General features: G+C 37.5%; 1 protein-coding gene across 1 annotated transcript in view; it reads right to left on the bottom strand.

The window, feature by feature from the left end:
- The window catches only part of LOC145988399 (juvenile hormone esterase-like), a 145,444-nt gene that overhangs the window by 115,483 nt on the left and 11,899 nt on the right, over window positions 1-18,062 (bottom strand). Inside the window, exons 2-4 of the mRNA XM_083123282.1 lie at window positions 17,258-17,422; window positions 9,691-9,835; window positions 43-228 (exon numbers count right to left, since the gene is read on the bottom strand). Coding sequence (XP_082979408.1) covers window positions 43-228; window positions 9,691-9,835; window positions 17,258-17,422 — 496 coding nt within the window. The remainder of the gene's footprint in view (window positions 1-42; window positions 229-9,690; window positions 9,836-17,257; window positions 17,423-18,062) is intronic.

The raw sequence follows: 18,062 nt of genomic DNA, 5'->3' as shown, positions 1-18,062 counted from the left end.
CTGCTGGTGGATAAGCTATGAATAAACTGATATTTTCAATACCTTCCGCTGGTGGATAAGCCATTATGTAGTGGACTGAGGCAGCTCCAGCGCTCTGTCCGAAGATGGTGATCGAGTCAGGGTTGCCTCCAAAATATCGGATGTGGTTCTTCGTCCATTTCAGTGCCTCGACCATATCCAGGAGACCAACGTTGCCAGGCACGGCGTCTGTGTGTAGGCAGAGGAAACCTGAGGAAAGACAAAGGATGATAAACCGAGAAATGACAGCCACATCTAAAGCTCTTTTTTTGGACTAATCAACAATTAACTAGGTACAGTACCGAGACAAGTATCGAATCCGATTGATTGAGTTGTTTTTTAAGTCCACTTTATGCACAGTAAGGCTAATCGGGACTGGACCTAAAATTTAGAGTGGAATCCGAACCACTATGTGCCTCCATCGGGAATCGAACCCGGGACCCCTTATAAGGCCACGACGCTACCACTGCGCCATCGGGGAGGCTCCGAGAGACGGGGCCGTGATTGGCATTTGAACAACTCGAGACCAGACCGAGAACGAGACAGACGTCACTAAAATCCTGGCGAGGCTAAGACTTCTGTTACAGCGCCTTGAATAACGTAGTGTGGAAAATGACCCAAGAAACTAGTTCCTCAGACGGATGAAAACATAGATGGCAGTGCGATCAGTACGAGTGCTAATTTTCTTATCAAAGTAATGTGACTGTTAGTTTTTGGAATATACTGTGTAGATTTGTTTATCTTGAAATGCGGTACGTGAATTGATGGAAACAGTTATATTTGTGGAGTGATTTGCAGTCACGAAACGGCATTAATTTGGAAAGAAAAGTAAAATAAAATGAATAAATAAATAGCATGCGTAACACAAGAAGAAACATCGCAAAGTGATTCCGGACGTCAGGTGTTGGATTGTGTACTAGAGTTTTATTTTTCTATGTTATTAGTAGAGCCCGGAAGTTCAGGCATTTATTTTCGTTAAAACAGGCAGGCAAAAAGGCATTTATAATGTGGCAAATAGGCACTAAAAATGAAAAAAAGGCAAAATAAACCGAAAAAAGGCACATTTAGAAGTCGCTTACTTTTATCTATAATTTCTGGCAAAATGTTAAAATCTAAATTTGGAAGAGCATTTCAATTTTCTCCGTCTTCATTGCACATAACTACAAGGTGCTTTTTAAGTTCTCAACATTCATTGATAGTCGTCTGTCAGAGAGAATGTTTTTCATAATAGAAAATGATCTTTCTACTTCGACAGAAGTTATTGGAGCATACATAAAACAAGCTAATGTAGCTGGACTCATTTTGGTAACCACATTTTCACCTTTTAGAATATCACAAATTGTTTTCAATTGTTTCAAGTCCTCATTTGCACTCACTACCCGTTAGCACTTTTCCGCAACAGCTCACCCCTTTTCTCCTGGCACTTCCATCATCTGCTGCATAGATTCCTCGAAGATTTTCATGGATGCTATAATTGTAATTGTCTCTGGCAATGCACCATACTGTGCAAAACTAAACTTGAATAGCACAGGAGTTTTTTCACTTCACGAATTGAAGCCGCTTCATTTTCTGGAAGAGCATCGATCACCTCACTGATTTTTTGAAGGTTGTTACCATAATATATAGCTGCTGATATCCAGGTTCCCTATCTCGTCAAGACTGGTTGCTGAGGTAAACTAAGCTCAATCGCAACTTCCTGAAATTTTCGGGTTCGAGAGGGAGATTTCAGAAATATTTTATTTGTATTCGAAATCAACCTGTCCACTTCAGCAGTCAATCATGCACAAGAAATGTTAACCGAAACGCAATATCCTGACTCAGCATGAAATACTTTTTTCTCACACTTTTCTCCTTCAGCAATGTTGAAACATACGTGAGTTCAATACTACTTTAATAAGGCGAATATTATTCACATAATAAACGGAAGAAAAATAAATGCCAACAACGTATTTTGGGGAGAAAAATAATTTATATACACATTTTTTTAAAAAAATGTCAAATTTCATTGAAAAAGGCAAAAAAAAAGGCATTATAATTAAAAATAGGCAGTGGGGTCCCAAATAGGCAAAATAGGCAAAATGAAAAGGCTTCCAAAACATTCGAAACAACATAAGAAACGTATATCCGGAAAAATTTTATCAATATATGCAGTAGATAAAAAGAGGCATTTTTCCAAACTTCCGGGCTCTAGTTATTAGAATATAAATAATATCCTGAGATACTATTCATACCACAAGTGTCGCTTGGAAGCGAGCAGTCCGTAATCAATGCAGCCTTTCGAACCGTAGGGACACAAGCTCTGACTGCATCGTTTCCTCAAGGAGATTTTACACCAAAGCGCCACGCGACAAACGATACGAGGATTTGACACCAAAGCGACACGGGTCCTTCGGTCCAAGGCAACTTTAATACCGAAGCGACACATGTTGCTTGGAAACGATCTCCCTAAAGCAAGATACTCATTGCATCGAGCATGCGCTAACAACAAACCACGGCAACATGTTGCAAGCTATTGAGGAAATGGCCCAGTTTGAGCGACGCACAAGCGACAAAGCGACACGTGTGGCTTATCATGTCACCTATTGTAGATATGTTGTTGTAATGTTAATGTGCGGTTTATCGTGCCACCTATCTGTTGTTCGCACAGTTAGCAGCGAATGCTTGCTAATAGATTGAAGGCACCATGTCGCTTGTCACTTAGTTGGGAACTCCCCCCTGCAGCGCGTCGCTTCGGTCTGAGTACCCTTCCTTTAAGGAGCTTTCCGACCGAAGTAACAAGTAGCACGCGAATACGCCATATGAACGTATCGTTTGCTGTTTGGACCCTCATGTGCAATGAATGCTATTTTACAGTCTGGAAGTGTGTGTCACTAGTGTGACATTGTGAACATCCCGTGTCGCTTGTCCCATTGGTTTGAAAGTGTCCCTACACTCATGTCGATGGCACTAAGAAAGTTTTGTGGGGTTCCCCTTGTCGTTTCATGCAATCATCATTATCATCATCGACGCGATTAGTTTAAAGCGGAAGAAAAGAGACAGTAAATATCAAAAATACAAATGCTTCAGTGTGTATATCTTTAAAAGAAATGATGATTTTGTTAATAATAATAATGAACCTAATTCATACACAAAAATTTAGTTGCCAAGAGCATTCCACGCGAATTTTTACCCCGTATTATTAACGAAAGTATGATGATAACAGGACGTGGTCGACTGTCTAGAATGTTCGTTAATATCTTCGCAACCACTGTACCAAATATCATAGCAATTATCACATTCATAGAAATGCTTCTTGTAAAAGAATCAGACGTTGTAGCGAAAACTCCATTTACTTCCATTATAAGCAGACGAATGCCATGCACTTGTACCGACACCAGCGCCTCTAGCGGTATCCTTTCTGAGTGGAACCTGCCAGAGAGGCCAAAACCGTCCGTTTTCGACACTACATTATTCAAGGTACTGTACTTCTGTTATTGAGAATGTAAAGTATATGGAAATTTCGTCTGAATTAATATTATTTTACTATTCGACTAATTCAAATTAACCAGGAGGGGAGAGAGGTGACCGAGTGACTATTTCCAGTACGTTATAACTAGCATTAACTGTACGAAGATGTAAGTTTTATAACTATTGATTGATTTCGTCCATGAATCACATTGTTTGCATTTACATGCAGTGATATCGAACATGTCAATTTGTCTTTACAGTATCTTAAACCTTGCAATATACATTGAAATACAGAATATGTACACATGAAATATAGTAAAATAGAGTGACATATAAGCTGTTATGAAATACTGCAATGGAAATGTTACCAGTTTCCGTTTACAATACCATGAGCATTTCAACAATAATATACTGTCAATACAGTGCACGATTACAGTGGAATCTAATAAAATATCATGGAGTATAACAATGAAGTACAGTATATATATACAGTGAAAAGTATAAAAATGAGAAAAACATTAAAGAATATAAGAGAATAAAAAGATAGAAGGAAATTTTATTATTGCATGTTTAGGTATTCATCAATTTAGTAAAAGCAATGTTCCAGTAAATATTTGTATAATTCTCTCTTAAAAGCTTTGCAGGTTTCGGTTGTTTTTGGGGTTTGATTGTGTCGTCCCAGTCAACAGCAGCTTTTTCAAGCACAAACTGTTCAAACTGTGTTGTAATAATCTGTGTTGTACAAATTAGTGTTGAATTTTTTTCCTTAAAAATGTTAGATTTCTTTTTATAAAAATGTGTTAATATTAATATCTCAATAGGTAAAGGATTGTTTAACTTAATTCTTGCAGAGATGCTGAAACTATGAATGTATAAACAACTATGGAGTTACCTTGGTAAAATGTAAACTAATTTTTTGTATAAAAGGGCAATATCTTTGTAAGCCCGTGGGATATTCTCCTGGTTGCTGAAAGGCTGATGATTCAGGGGACTTTGGGGAAATATCTTGCCTCGTTCTTCGGTTCGGCTGGTGTACTTGTACTCCATCGGCGGATAATTCACTACCCAACTCTGAATAAGGTGTTCTCCTGCATCATCAAAAGACCAGGGTTATAAACTTCGGTACAACTAATAGGTCTAGGCCTACGAGTTGTATCGGGTGAACTGTCTGTTTAAAAGTGTATCATCGGAAGTTCAAATAAATCTTCTAGTAAAAGATCTTAATGATATTTTATTCATTTATGTATAACACGAACAGTACTGGTCCCAGTATAGATCCCTGGGGAACTCCACATGTTATTCTACATTGTTCTGAGACACATGTTGTTGTGCACCTGCTTTTTTCATCTACCTGCCTGATCTCTACGATTTGGGTGCGGTTTTGTAAGTACGATGGAAACCAATCATTTGTTTTGCCTCTTATTCCATACTTATTTAGCTTCTTTAGTAGCTGACTATGAGGCACTAAGTCAAAAGCTTTTGTCAAATCAAGAATAAGCCCTATACATTGGCCCCTATTGTCAAACAGATCCAGTGGCGGCTCGTGGTGATCCAAAGTGGAAGGGCGACAGCTCACAAATTTGCTGTACTTGTAATGTGAGTTTAATCGATTAATTTCGTATATAACAGCCAACATGATAAGAAATTGATATATTCGTCTTTACCGAATATCATGTTTTGCACGTTTGCACATATTATGATAAATTAATAATTATTTAACAGTAATGCGAAGATTACGAAAGATGGAAGAAGAAATAGAATTCTGACAGATTTAGTTGTAGCATTTTTTAACTTAACAGAGGGGAAATTCAGAAGAAGGGATATTAGTTTTTACACAGTCTAATGAGCACAATGACGAATATTTACGTGCATTGAACGTGAAAATTACTAGTAAAAATGTTACGCACAAAAAGTTTCCTGTCCAACATGACTAATTGATATGTCAAATAGGGCAGCAAAGTAAATATCTCACTGGAAAGGTGATATTTGCCTTACCAGAAGCTCAAGCTCTACAGTAAAAACTTCAAATTTCCGCATCGTCCTTATGAGCGGCCGCCCCTGAACAGATCCCTCACGTATTCTTGGTATTCAAATACAGCTGATACCGTTGATTTCCCTCTACAAAATTCGTGTTGAGAAGAGTTGATGATATTTTGATTTGATTATACATTGCAGTTTCAATAATTTTTGAGAATTGTGAGAGTAATGAAACTGGTCTGTAATTTTCCATGCTTTGTTTATCACCCTTCTTATGGGCTTTATCTTGGCTTCTTTCATTTTATTTGGAAATAACTCTGTTGAGAGTCACAGATTTGCTATGTGACACAGTGATTGGGCAATGTAAGAGTCGCTCTGTCTCATAATTGTGGAAGGTATTTCATCTACACCGCAGTCCGCAGGACCATTTACTTTTCATTTTATTGATGATAACTTTTATTTCATTGGTAGTGACTGGATGCACGAACATTGTTTTGTAACAAGAATTTATAGATTCATATATTCTGCTCCTATTGTCTTGGGAAGTTGTCAATTTTTGTGCAATTCCCACACAGTATTTACAGATTCTTTACAGTTTCACTGTTTTGATTTAGGGTGATGTTTTCCATTCTTTTATTATTACCGTTTGTTACCCTCTTTACTATGTCCCACATGGTTTTTGTTTTATTGTCAGAGTTTCTAATAAGGTTCTCGTTGTGCATTTGTTTAGTTGATTTTAGCATAGTTGTATTCAGACTTATACTTAGCATAGTATTTCTCAAATTGATTTGTTATCTCTCCCTCCCTTTTAAGTTTGTTTAAGAACCTCATTTTTCACTTGCTTCTACAATTTCAGTTGTAACACAAGTTTTTTCTCTACGCGGTTCATCATTTGTTAGTTTGTTTTGGAAATGCTATGTTAAAGTAGCACGAGGTGAACACTTTAAGAAATGTGTCGTATGCTTCATTTACGGTATTAAGGTTGTATACATCACTCCAGTTTTCCATTTCTAACAGATACATGAAATAGTTCAAATTATTCTTGCTGAATGATCTTTTGGTTTGAAAGTTTGTTTTTTACCAACGTTACATCTATTCTCCTTTGTGGTTGTATTGTAGTGTAAAAATTTGAGCAAGGTGGTCTGAGAACCCACTATCAAAAACCTCGACTGAACATGTGGAAACATATTTATTAACATGGATTTGATCAAGAGCACTTTTGGAACTTTTTGTTATTCTTGAACGTTCTTCTACCATAGCTTCTAGATTGTACGTATTGAGTAATATGTTTAGGTCGCTATTTATATTCCTGTTTAGGAAGTCTACATTTAGGTACCCTACTACCACTACCACATGATTGTTCTTTTGATAGTGATTAAGGATAATATCTATATTGTTTATGAAAATATTCAGGTCACTATCTGGAGTTCTATAAACACATATCATTACAGTTTTGAATTTAGGTAATTCAATAATACATGATTCGAAGTAATTTTCTACATTTAGATTGGAAAATTTTAAGCATTCTTTAACTGTTGTGTCTTTTTTACAATAAATGCATGAGCCTCCCTTCCCCATGTTGAGTCTAGAGAAGCTTGAGGTTAGATAATAATTTGGGAAATTAATGTAATTTAATTCATCAGAGCTTAACCAATGTTCTGTGAGGCGCATAATATCTGTATTTTTCAACCTTTCCAGTAAGTGGAATTCTAATATTATTTTTTCTTCTGTATTCAAAGCAGAAAATTATATATACGTATATTGAATAATGAGTACTAACCTGTGTTATAAGAGTTGTTCAATGTGATGGCCAACTGCATTCACACATTCCCAGCATCTTTTGATGAAAATTCGATTGACACGAAAAAGTTTCCCTTCAGTAATTCTCGTAAGTTCTGTTCGTATATTGCCTTTCAGTACATCTATAGTGTGGGGGTTGTTTCTATCTATATTTTTTAGGGTTATTAAACACACACTCGAATTTTACAGAAAAAATAACACACAAACGTGTGCGCACATACACGCACTGAAATTAGAGAGAAATTACACTGCACGCTGAAACGAACAGAACAGAACTGTACTGATAAGCAAGAACATTTACGCCTGCAACGTGAGTGTGTGAACCCTTCCGAGTGTCGGGACCTTGAATCGACTCTCAGTTAGTAGGGTCGTAGAAACACTGCCTGGGTAAATTTCACCCAACGCGCGGTCATACGTTTCAGTTTGGTATTCAAAAATGTTATTTCTTTCTCGCTTTTATCAATTGTGTCATTTAATTCAAACGTTCAAAATTAGAATTATATTAATCAATGAAAGATATAACGAATTACATGCTTTAAAACAATTAATATTCATACTTAAGTCATTTTAATTCTGGCCTTTTTTTACCCAGCGTGTGTCTTTACGTTATGGCAGAAAATTTGCTTCTACAGTCCTTTCTTTCTAATTTTTCTCAACTTTATCTTTGCGTAATGGAAAAAAAAATGTTCAAATTTAATAAAATTAGGTTATTCATTGAATACATTATTATTTACATGCTTTGAAACAATTTAAATTTGGACTTACGAAACAATTTTCTTCTGGGTATTTTTTACCTAGCACGCGTCCTGCCGGTGCAAAAAAAAACAACTTGCAAACAGAACAAATATGTCAATATAAAATTCATCAAAAGATGCCGGAATGTGTGAATGCACTGTTGACCACCACTTTAAACAATTCTTATAACACAGGTTAGTACTCGTTATGCAATTTAAATATATTTGTCTGCATGCTAAAGATATGTGCGTAAAAATAAGCGGTACGTCACGGGTCGAAAATGCCGGCATCCGCGTCGTGCCGCGCCGTCTGCAGGCACGCGCTATCTCGGCAAAGAGCCAAAACGAACGCACTGTACTAAGCCCCTTCTTGTATCGGTAAAATCCTCACTTGTCATTGCATATTCGAGGAAACCATACAAGGAAAAGATGTTCTGATTTAAGAAATATATATATGTTTTTTTTTGGGGAGGGAGGCGCAGAAGCCTAACCTCTTTCACGTTACGAATAACGGTTTAACACTCAATCGAGTACCTTACTAACCCCTGAAAAACTGCACGAAATATACGATGAAAGGGATCTTGATACACACAACTTTTTTTTCGCAACGTTTATTTCCCACTTTATTCTGTCCATTAGAATGGCAAGCATTTGAAATATCTCGCCGTAAAATAAACCCGCATGAGATAATAATGTTACAAGTTTTCCAAAATGACATTTTAATTCATGTTCATTCGATGTTCCAAGGCACTGAAGTTGGTAAGTTGTGTGTGCCTTCTGTTTGGCTACATTGTAATTATGATTCTTTACGAAACATGGGGTCTAAATCGTGCTGGGAGGCGAAAGCGGTCTAATTGGCTGAAGCCGAGTTGGCTGTTACTTTCTTATTGGGCAGAAGGTTTATCCTGGTACAGCTCCCGCCAAGAAATTATCTGTCATTCACGAGCTGCTGTTGCCGAACTTATGTTACGTGTAAACATGGCGACTGACAGAGCTCCTGCAGGAGTTCCTTGGCGCAAAGAAATAATGTCAATGAATTATTGAAGTCCTTAAAGTGTAAATTGTTATCCTCTCTTCATCTGAAATATCTGCTCCCCATGTGTGATTCCCTTCCCCTCCCCTCCGCTGTAATTTTTATTTGATATTTGTTATTCAGCGTTTTCTGACACGTTTTAGTAATATTGACGATGAGGATGATACGATGAAATTTATAGAGGAACACTCACAAAGACCACCCATGCAAAGGGCGGGATTCGAACCCTGGATCGCTGGCGTCATAGCGCGCTGCACTAACCACTCCACTGTGAATATGGAATATGGTGCATTGTGGTGTCCAGAATAGGATAGCACATATTGTGTCTATTATATGCATTACCTCCAAAATAATGCAATTACACCAAGCATTCGGGAAATATATTTTGTCTGGAATGTCTAAAATATGTCAATTTTATGCTCTTTCTATGGAAATATGTGTTTTATGTGTTGAAGTTAAAATTATGCATTTTCATGTGAAATAAGACTTCGGAGATGCTTTGGAGGCACATGGTCAGCATTCCTACCGAGTATGGCAGACTTCCGAAGCAAAGAATAAAATATGTTTTTACATAAAAATCCGCTCCCTAATGATGACCCTTATTCTCGCACCCTGAGCGAGGGAAAGGCAACCGCCTACCTTTCTCCTTTAGATAAGAGAACCTTAAAGTGTCCTTCTTACCCAGGGGTCCAAGCCTGTATTGTGGAACGACCAGGACGATGTTCTTCTTCATGAAGTACAGAGGGCTGAAGTCTTGCGCAGAGCGGAGATAGAAGGAGCCTCCGTGGTACCACACCATGACTGACATGTTGGCGTTGGCCGCTGCCTGCGAATGAACAAATAGTAATTATGTATGGCTGGAGAATGTCTAGCCTACACGGAAAGTCATGTTCTTGGCGAAAGTTGAATGGAAGGCCACGAAGTGGCTAACCAGTGTTGGACCTTCTCTTCGACTGGGTAATAAATAACCCACAAGCCAGTTAACAGAAATGCATTATTAATGTAAATAGGATCATATTCATTTAGTCCTTGCAGAACCCTTAAGAGGAAGAATGATTTTTATTACATAATTGGAAGTATGTGTCTGACAGACACGGAACGCCGAAACTTTGGTTTCCTTGGCAAAGTATTACATAGATTTATTCTTATAATCTAATATTATAAAATTTATTTCAAAATACATACACAACGCAAGTGCTACGTAAGAAAAAATAACTATTATTGAGAAAAACTTTTCTTTTTGTATGAAAATGAAATTTTCACACACTTGAAATGAAATACACTTTTTTTGTGAACAAAAGTTTTCTTGAAAGTGCTGAGCAAGTTTCAAATTTACGTGCTTCTGTCAACCAAACACATCACGCACACTTTCCTGGAACATTCGAGACATACTGGTTTGTTCCATTTGACGCACTTATATGCTGAGTTCCTATTCTTCTGATAAGGACAAAGGCTACATTTCCTTTTGCGTTCCATTTTGTCACTTCTTGCTAAATGTTGCTCGTCTTCATTGTACGGTGTTTTCTTCCCCAGAACATCCTCGATTGTTTTTTCAGCTCACTCCTCAAATTATGAACCTTCAACCTCCTTTCAAGATGAGGTCTCATGAGGTTCATGGCTAGTTCATTCACAAATCTGTATCTGGAAATACTTGCGCTGTTTTTAAAACGTAAGTACAGAATGCAGCTATTTACTGTACTTATATTTACTAACGTGAAAAATATTGCTAAAGGCCACCGCCGACATCTTCTATTAGAAGAATAATTGGCACACTTTTGATCCAGCGTATCCACACCCCCTTTAGTGCTATTATAAAACGCAATAATTTCTGGTTTCCCTGTCTCTTCATCCAATTCTTTCGAGTGATGCATACTGGATACTAAAATTACAGCTTTCTTTTTTTGGGGGGAACAAATGACAATAGCGTGACGTTTTCTTTAAAGCCATAAAGACAACACTCAACTTCTCTGTTACCAGAAGGCAAGAATTCCTGGGGGATTTCTGGTTTATTTTTCCTAACAGTTCCCACATATGTTAGTCCTCGGTTTTCAAGTTCTTTCACTAGTTCTAAAGAGGAAAACCAGTTGTCAGCAGTTACGTTTCGGTTACTGTTCACTATCGGTTGCACTAAGAGAAAAACTGATTGTGTTGGAATACTAAGCTTCTTCTCCTCATTGCTTAGTCCTACTCCATCAGATCCTTTACCACAATAAATGTAGGCATTGTAGAAATACGACATGCGGGCGCTAGACAAATAATTTCAATACCATATTTAGCTGGTTTCTTGGGCATGTAAACTTTGAAGCTGCATTTACCACGAAATGGTACAAGCATTTCATCGATGCAAACATATTCTCCTAAAGAAAATAATTTTTGGCAATTATGCGTGAATTTGGAGAAGATGTCTGAAATGGCTGCAACTTTATTTGTCTCCTTCCGTGTTTCTCTCGTTTCAAGGTCGTCAAATCGGAGGCACAGTAACAAAATTTGGAAACGCTTCACTGACATAGCTGATCTAAATATGGGTCTACCCATAGAATCAGTAGAAAAGAGGGAAACCCCTCATGTCCAGACTTACAAATTGATGTAAGCATAAAAAGAGCTAAAAGTGCCTTTATTTCACACTTATCAGTTGGTCTGTAATTGCTCTTTTGATGCTCTTGGACTTTAATTCCTGTTTTCTCTAATTTTACATTTGTCCACAACACAATATGATCCATAATGTCGTCATCAAAAATTAGAGACCAAATATCTTCCATTTGAGGATTTTCACCTAAATTTCTAACAAGCTTTGTCAAGCCTGGAATTATATTTTGAAGAGGAACACGTCTTGTCTTTGTTGGTTCTTTAGATTCCCAAGAATATCCTTCCTTACCTTGAAAAAAAGCCGGAACATCTTTCTCTTTATTTGTCCTGCAACTTACAGACGAAATACTAGCTTCGAAATTACGACAATCTTCATCATCAGTGGAAGAACCATATGTCTTAGGGATGAACGTGGGGTCCACATCGGAATCATCATCAGAAAATAGATCTTCCATCTCCTCTTCTAGCCCGTCTTCTTCTTCCACTTCTTCCCACATTTTTAAAACCTTGGCGCAAAAATTGGGTTCAGCCACTTTTGCTACATCGCTTAGTTTCCTTTTCCTAGATGTAGAAGGTCCTTCCTCCATTATAACTAAGTTCTAATCATCAACATCAATAATACTTGTGTGCAAGAAAACTACACTACTGGAAGTATGGGTCCACGAGACACGCAAAAAAACTTACGTTATTGGAAGTATGTGCCTCTCAGACACGGTAGGTTACAAAAAAGCTCTTATCAGCTAACACACAAGCGCGACCGACAACAATGAATCACGCCACCAAACTAAGAAAAAAAAATATGAAGGTATTGAGGAGCTCGCTTCACAGAAACATACAGGGTTGCCAGCACAACGAAAAAAAAAAACCATGCGTGTCTGTCAGACACATACTTCCAGTAAATTGTTAAGTAAGCCTCAACTTCAGATTTATCTGCATCGTTTGAGGGCTTGTTCTAGGTTCGTGTTGATTTTGTTGTTGACTGTACGAAACTTGCGCTACAACTTGAAGATTTTCTTCTGTAGTAACAGATATAGACCTACCTGAACGATTAAGACCACTTCATGTCTGTAATGCTGTCTTATTTTATTTTGTATTGGTTGGTTGCGAATTATACTGATTAATGGAGGAAGGACATAGTTGACATATTCTCTGATTGGTGCAGAGAAAAGAAGAGGCGTAACCACGAATTTTTGTCTGGGGGGCAGAACCAGGATAAACGTGCCAAAAATAATACTAGTAATAATAATAATATTCATAAAAATGAGAGTAGTAGTAGTAGTAGTAGTAGTAGTAGTAGTAGTAGTAGTAGTAGTAGTAGTAGTAGTAGTAGTAGTAGTAGTAGTAGTATTAGCAGCAGCAGCAGCAGCAGCAGTAGCAGCAGCAGCAGCACATGTCATTATCCTCGCAAATCACGCAAAAAGGGGGGTAGATGCTAGTGTTCAAACATTTGTGTTGGAAAAAGTATTTGAAATATTTTTCAACACGTTCAATTTCACATTAGCTAATAATGGATGATGATTCTTTTTGTACATATGACATGCATAACGATATATGTTTTACACATATGCAACATGGTGCAACGTAAAATAAGGAAATACATATGCAACATTTAACACTAAATTGTGTACGTAATCGAAGTTTATTTAATACACACACACACACACACACACACACACACACACACACACACACACACACACACACACATATATATATATATATATATATATATATATATATATGTTGTGTGTAACATATATTATTGAAATACATTACATAATCAATTCATCCATCTCAATCTCATAACAAACCAACATTAAAGCTGATATAAATTGTCTCTCGCATCTGTGCGCTCCTATTACTCAAAACAATTATTAATGCATTTAAGACAAAATTGTCTGAAGTACATATTTGGTCTTACTTCTCTCTCTGGTACAGAAAGTAATAACATTGTGAGCGAACTAACAAAAAAAATATTAGGTCAATTATTTTGCACATTTGAAATAGTATCGATTTAGTAGGGCCATGGAATTAGGCTACCTCTTTTACGACTTGTTTTATTTAGATCGTTCGGCGCGCAGGGCCGACTCAAGCCGCTCACTAGCTATTGCTCTCAACTTGATGCGACTGAAACAAAAGCATACATTGCGAGCGAAGCGAGTAAGAAAATATTCCGAAATATATATTTTTACTTGCATAAAATTTGAAACCTAGGGGGGCAATTGCCCCTTTGTGTCCCCCCGTGCAGGTACCCTTGGCCGTATGGAAGAAAAATGCCATATATATAACATATATATATATGAAAACTAATATCATTTTGACTATCCTTTTGACCCGCTACTCTTATATTCTGCTAGCCTTGTTTTTCTTTCTTCAATGTTTGCCGTCCCCTTGCCCCCTACAATTGAATTCCGTCCAAGATTGGGGTGTGGGGCAATGTCCCACCTTGTGGTTACGCCACTGAAGAAAAGAAACTTGAGTGTATAGAGCTCTCAACCACTCGGATTCTGGGTAGCTCGTCGGACACATCACCAGAGCACACGCACATAGCAGGTATTTCAATATGGGTGGTTTATTGGAAAATAAGGGCAAATGCAGGAATGTTAAGGTTCAGGAACCATAAATTCTTTTGAATTCTATTGAGTTCCGTAACAGGACCGGAACCCTTTCTTCTCGAACAGTTTAAATTCTGTCCAAGTTGCATACTGTTTGATTTCAATACCGAACTTGGACCGTATGTAAATTGATCCGGAAAAAGATTCCGGTCCACTGTAATTGAGGTTCTATATGGGTTTGGAATTGATTTCTCTGCTCTACCTGGAGCGATTTAAAGTTGCGTTCTAAAAGGGTCCGCGAGTACGTTTTATATTGGAATGGCACACAGAGCGGTTGTAGAAAACGTAGCACAGGGAAACAATAACAACGGTGTAATTCCTTGAAGGGCCACGTTCATAAACCTCTCTTGGTGAAGTACGTGCGCAATGAGTACATCTGATGGATGATGAAATGTAGAAAATTGGTGTTATTCTCCATAAAGCAGGAGCAAAGGCTAGTGCAAATGCAAACAAACCGACAGTATATTGGTTTTATTTGCAAGGAAATTCCCATCCCACGGCAACAACGCAGGCATTGACTCGCTGTGACAGCCTGCAGTTTCCGCCGTTCAACGGACATCGCTGTGTGCGGTGTTGCCACGTTCCACTTACATCTTTACCCCGTTGATTAAAAATCTGTATACAATCGGTTTCACAATGTGAATTGACAATGATAATGGATTTTAAAATAGTTGCAAAGACCTTCAAAGCAAGATCAATGTTGTATTTGAAGGACTACTCAATACTAAGAAAACTTGTTTTGCAATATTAATAAGAACGTTTTTTTTTGACAAATCTGAAATTTTAGAATTGTGTTTAAAACCTTTCTGCTTGCACCGTACTAAAATTTCATCATCACGATCACCCATTTTTTTATTTAATAGAATAACAAAGAGAGTGATCGTTTGCAATACTAAAACACCCGGCGATTTTTTTGTTCTCACGTCGAAAAAAATAGATGGCATACTCGAAATAAAATTGGTTTGCATAGATTAACGCATAATAGATGAAGCAAAATTATGATGTAACTTGTTTTTAGGTAGGTATACTGATTATTTTTTAATTGGAGTCTAAACTCGAGTATCTATAATTTTATAATCCAACAGTAGGTTGCTTCCACTGTCTCTATTAATTGCCAGAGTTTTGTCCTTATGAATCGGGGGTAGTGATATGCTACCGACCAAGTCTGTTCAAATCTTTTGATTTGCTTTATTTTACTTCGCTTTTGTGCCACTTTTGACTAATTGCGAAGATGAGGATGAGTGATGATATCAGGAAATTGATGAATGGACACTCACAAACATCCATATCCAGGCCGGGATTCGAACCTGGGACTCCTGTCTGCTCAAATATTTTATTCAACTTTCATGTACCTGGTTAAAATGGATGGACGGTGTTCGTTAAGAGACCCACACACAAGTCAACAACACCATCGTAATTTTGGCTACATTTCTACAAATTCGGAAGTAAGAAAAAATCGCTAATCCAACTTAAATAATGCTAAATGCTCCCTCCCTACCAGCAGAGTTGTCACAACCTAACAGCAGAATTTCCCTTTTAAAGATGCGAAAGTCTCATTTTTCGTTCAAGTTTTCCCTTCATAAAAATGAAATCAATAACACAAAAACTAACCCACTAACTAAAAGTGGGTCTGGTGTAATGTGCATCGTCGTCCCGCGTGGACGGGAGGGGCAGAGTGGTGAGAGTTGAACCAATGGAGGGGAAGGTGCGCGCAGACTTTTCGCCGAAGGATATTTTCCTTGTGGTCGCTCTATAGTAGTAGAATTATAACTATTCCCATTGCCCCATAGGCCTCCCCCATGGCGCAGTGGTAGCGTCATTGCCTTGTAATCGATGGGTCCCGGGTTCGATACCCGGTGGAGGCACAAGTGGTTCGGATCTCACTTTAAACTGTAGGTCCAGTCCCTATTAGCCTTACTGTGCATAAAGTGGACTTAAAACAGCAAATAAACCAAAAAACCATTGCCCCATAGAAAACATAAATTTACAGAAATATTAGGTGTGATCGAATGGATGAAAAAAAGGGAACAATAGCAGATAATGAAGACTATTGACGACAATACTTTCGAAAAATATATGGAAATACATGAACATTAAGTTTATTCTAACTGTGTTAATACAATACTTTTAAAAGTTATGTGGCAATGGGGAGATATTTTCAAATATGATCAGTATATTGGCACATTCTGCCGGAGGCTGTGAACAAAATTCTGGACTGCAGGTGTTGCTGACCAAAATTATGTCACTCTTTTTTTTCTCTTTACTTCGCCCACAAAAAAATCATATACTTCATTACTGAAAATGATCTCGATTGATTGCAAAAGCACAGATTAGCATCTACTTAGTCACAAAACAGCAAATTATGATCGTATGATAATGCCTTAATCCTTGCCCAAAATTGCCATACCGAAAAAATTACTCTCACTCGAATCATTAATAAATTTCTAGAATTTTCTGTACGGATCAAAGTGTCAACGAAAAGAATTTTAGAATCTAGATCAAGCTCTAAAACCAGTTTTTATATTGTAGGTGCTCAAATTTTTGTTGGGCGACTTTTGAAACACACTGTATTAAGTTATACAATAATATCGAAAAAAAGTTTTTCTTTACAGTTTCAACAGTTCTATAATATCAGATGAAATACTACTACTACTACTAATTATAATAATATTGTGGCCCGACCCTGTGGCCGAGTGGTTAGCACATCGCGCTGTGACACCAAGGGTCCCGGGTTCGAATCCCGGTCGGGCTTGGTTGTTTGTGAATGTCCATTCATCAATTTCATCATTTCATCACTCATCCTCATCTTCGCAAATTAGCCAAGAGGCACAAAACGCGAAGTAAAATAAACTAAATCAAATCAAATCAAATAATATTGTGATTGTATTCATGTACTATCGTGAATATTATGCAGACTAGACCCGAGTTCGATTCTTGGTGGTGGAACCTAGTATTAATGATGGATCTAAGGTGAAGGAATTTATCTATTATTAATCCTGCATTTCTCGGGAGAGTATTTAGAATGTTCCAGTTAACACGATACTTACATTCGTAGTGTAAACGTTGAGTGTTAAGCAGTCCTCAAGGTCCCCATCGTCTGTCAACTCGCCTGCTTCATCCAGTAGCACCAACTCAGGCTGCGGACATTTTCTTCCGAACTCTGTAGCGTCGAGGAAAGGACCGAGCCATGGTTCCTCAATTGGCACTGGTGGCTGTAGTAGAATAATAAGAAAAACACGTATAAATTAGTTTAAAAGGGTCTACATGAAGTGCATCGCTGAGAGTGTGTCTTCTGGATTTCTAAAAATGTCCCTCGGTTCCTCACGTGACTCTTGAGACGTATGCCACATCAACAAATGAAAGCTAATTCGGAATTGTGGATGGCGTTGCTTAATTATCAATAACAAAGCACAAAACATTTTTTTTAAATCGAATGTTCAGTTACTTTCACGGTATATTACATATTATCCTCCTTCACTAAATTAATCAAATCGCTACTCATCGCCATCCTAGCAATTAGAGTAGAAAAATGAAGTAAAACAAGAAAAAAATAATATAAAAATCTTCGTATGTCAACTTGGTTGGGTTGTTAGACTCACAGTTGAAAGTCGAATTCGATTCACCGTGAAATGTGCCTCCACTAAGAATGAAACCCAAAATACTTTGGTTGCAAGGCAACACCGAAAGTCAGTACACTATCAGGAAGTCCACGTTTTGTAGGTTTAACTGTGTTGAAAGTATTACTCTCTCTCTCTCTCTTCTCTCTCTCTCTCTCTCTCTCTCTATTTTGCCTTCAATACTCGTCATCAGTTATTAATAAATGCTCCCTTTAAAGGCAAAGCATATTACATC

This window comes from Lepisma saccharinum, chromosome 5 (assembly GCF_977018435.1).
Source record: "Lepisma saccharinum chromosome 5, izLepSacc3.1, whole genome shotgun sequence".
NCBI lineage: Eukaryota > Metazoa > Arthropoda > Insecta > Zygentoma > Lepismatidae > Lepisma > Lepisma saccharinum.
Note: the sequence above shows the minus strand (reverse complement) of the source record. Positions and strands in the feature narration are given on the sequence as shown.